The following is a 1,466-nucleotide window of genomic DNA, read 5'->3' on the forward strand; positions in this document are numbered from 1 at the left end:
TTGGTCCCCATGTTCACTAACTCAATCCCCTTCAGCCTTACACCATCAAATTGAGTGAGCAGAGCTTGGAAGTGCCAAACGGGATTTGGAAACGATCTTCTGTCTTTTCGTTTTGACTGTTAATCTGATGTTATGCTAACTGGATCTCCCTTATGCGCTTTTTCTTGGGCATCAAGCTTTTTATGATTCTTTATGATTCTTTTAAGTATTTATTCCGCATTAAATAATCGTTATTAAGTTATCATTTTGGTCCCTGATCATTCAAGTATTCTCTTGTTCTAGAGCTTCTGCATCAATGGTCGGAGGTATGTTTTCTTGGGCATCAAGTTTTTTACGATTCTTTTAAGTATTTATTTTGCATTAAAGAATTGTTATTAAGTTATCAGGAATCCATTACCTCCACAGGCAAGGGATTGTGCACTGTGATATCAAGGGCAAGAATGTTCTTGTGGGTGCCAATGGTGTGAAGCTTGTTGACTTTGGCTCTGCCAAGAGGCTTGGTGATGAGAAGAATGACCAGGAGGCTCTGCACTTGAGGGAAATACCTCAGTGGATGGCTCTAGAGGTGGTGAACCAAGTGGAGCAGGGGTCCGCTTCTGATATTTGGTCTTTCGCCTGCATTGTGCTTGAGATGACCACTGGGAGGCCTCCATGGAGCCATGTTTCCAGTGCCCTCGCTGCGATGTATCGGATTGGATGCACAGAGGAGCTACTCGAGTTGCCTGCATTGCTTTCACTTCAGCTCCGAGATTTCTTAGAGAAATGCTTTCGTAGGGATCCGAAGAAGAGGTGGACCAGTGCAGAGTTGTTGAACCATCCTTTCCTAAATGAGCACTGCTCTGTCATGGAGGCAGAGGAAGCCCTTAAATGTCCGAAATCCCCAACTCGTCATTTGGATTTTAGGAATCAAGTATGGGATTCCTATTCTTCTGAGATTACTAACATTCTTTCACTCAACATCTCCAACCCAATTGGAGAATGTAATGGGGAGTTGAATAGACCAGCTAAGCAATGCTCAAGGCCTTCTCCCAGGGACAGAATGATGGCACTGGCCGCAGCTTGTAGATTTGAAGATGTTGCTAACAACCCTAATTGGATCACAAGCCCATGTGGTTAATGGCTTGTTGTGAAATCTTCCAGACGTGACTCTCCAACTTCAGATAAAGCTCTGTCAAATTCGGACATTTGTAACGGCTCCTCCATGAAAGAGCTTCCATTCCAAAAGGAAACATATAGTACCACCTTATAAGCTGTCAATTGCGAAGAACTGCAAATCAGATGTGAACTAGAGGAATCCTTGGAGTCTTTGATCTCTGCAGCCGAGCCTGAACATCAATCATCTTCCAGCATTTTTGCTGAGACTCTGCACCTTCACTTGTTTCCAATGACAACACCATCCAATTTGATTAATGAAGCTTGGGACATCCTTGCTTCTGGTGATCCTGAAATTCATAACTTGTTGATAA

At 43.3% G+C, this 1,466-nt stretch overlaps 1 protein-coding gene across 1 annotated transcript; it reads left to right on the top strand.

Annotated features, from left to right (window-relative positions):
• Positions 1-295: 295 nt before the first annotated feature.
• LOC149171204 (mitogen-activated protein kinase kinase kinase 17-like) lies at positions 296-1,117 on the top strand. Its single transcript, XM_089425882.1, has 2 exons — positions 296-305; positions 387-1,117. The coding sequence occupies exons 1-2, from the start codon at positions 296-298 to the stop codon at positions 1,115-1,117; spliced, it is 741 nt and encodes a 246-aa protein (XP_089282008.1).
• The last annotated feature ends 349 nt before the right edge of the window (positions 1,118-1,466 follow it).

The sequence above is a fragment of the Pinus tabuliformis genome, chromosome 4_2 (genome assembly GCF_031772625.1).
Source record: "Pinus tabuliformis cultivar Carrire ecotype Pingquan chromosome 4_2, CPIR1, whole genome shotgun sequence".
Lineage (NCBI taxonomy): Eukaryota > Viridiplantae > Streptophyta > Pinopsida > Pinales > Pinaceae > Pinus > Pinus tabuliformis.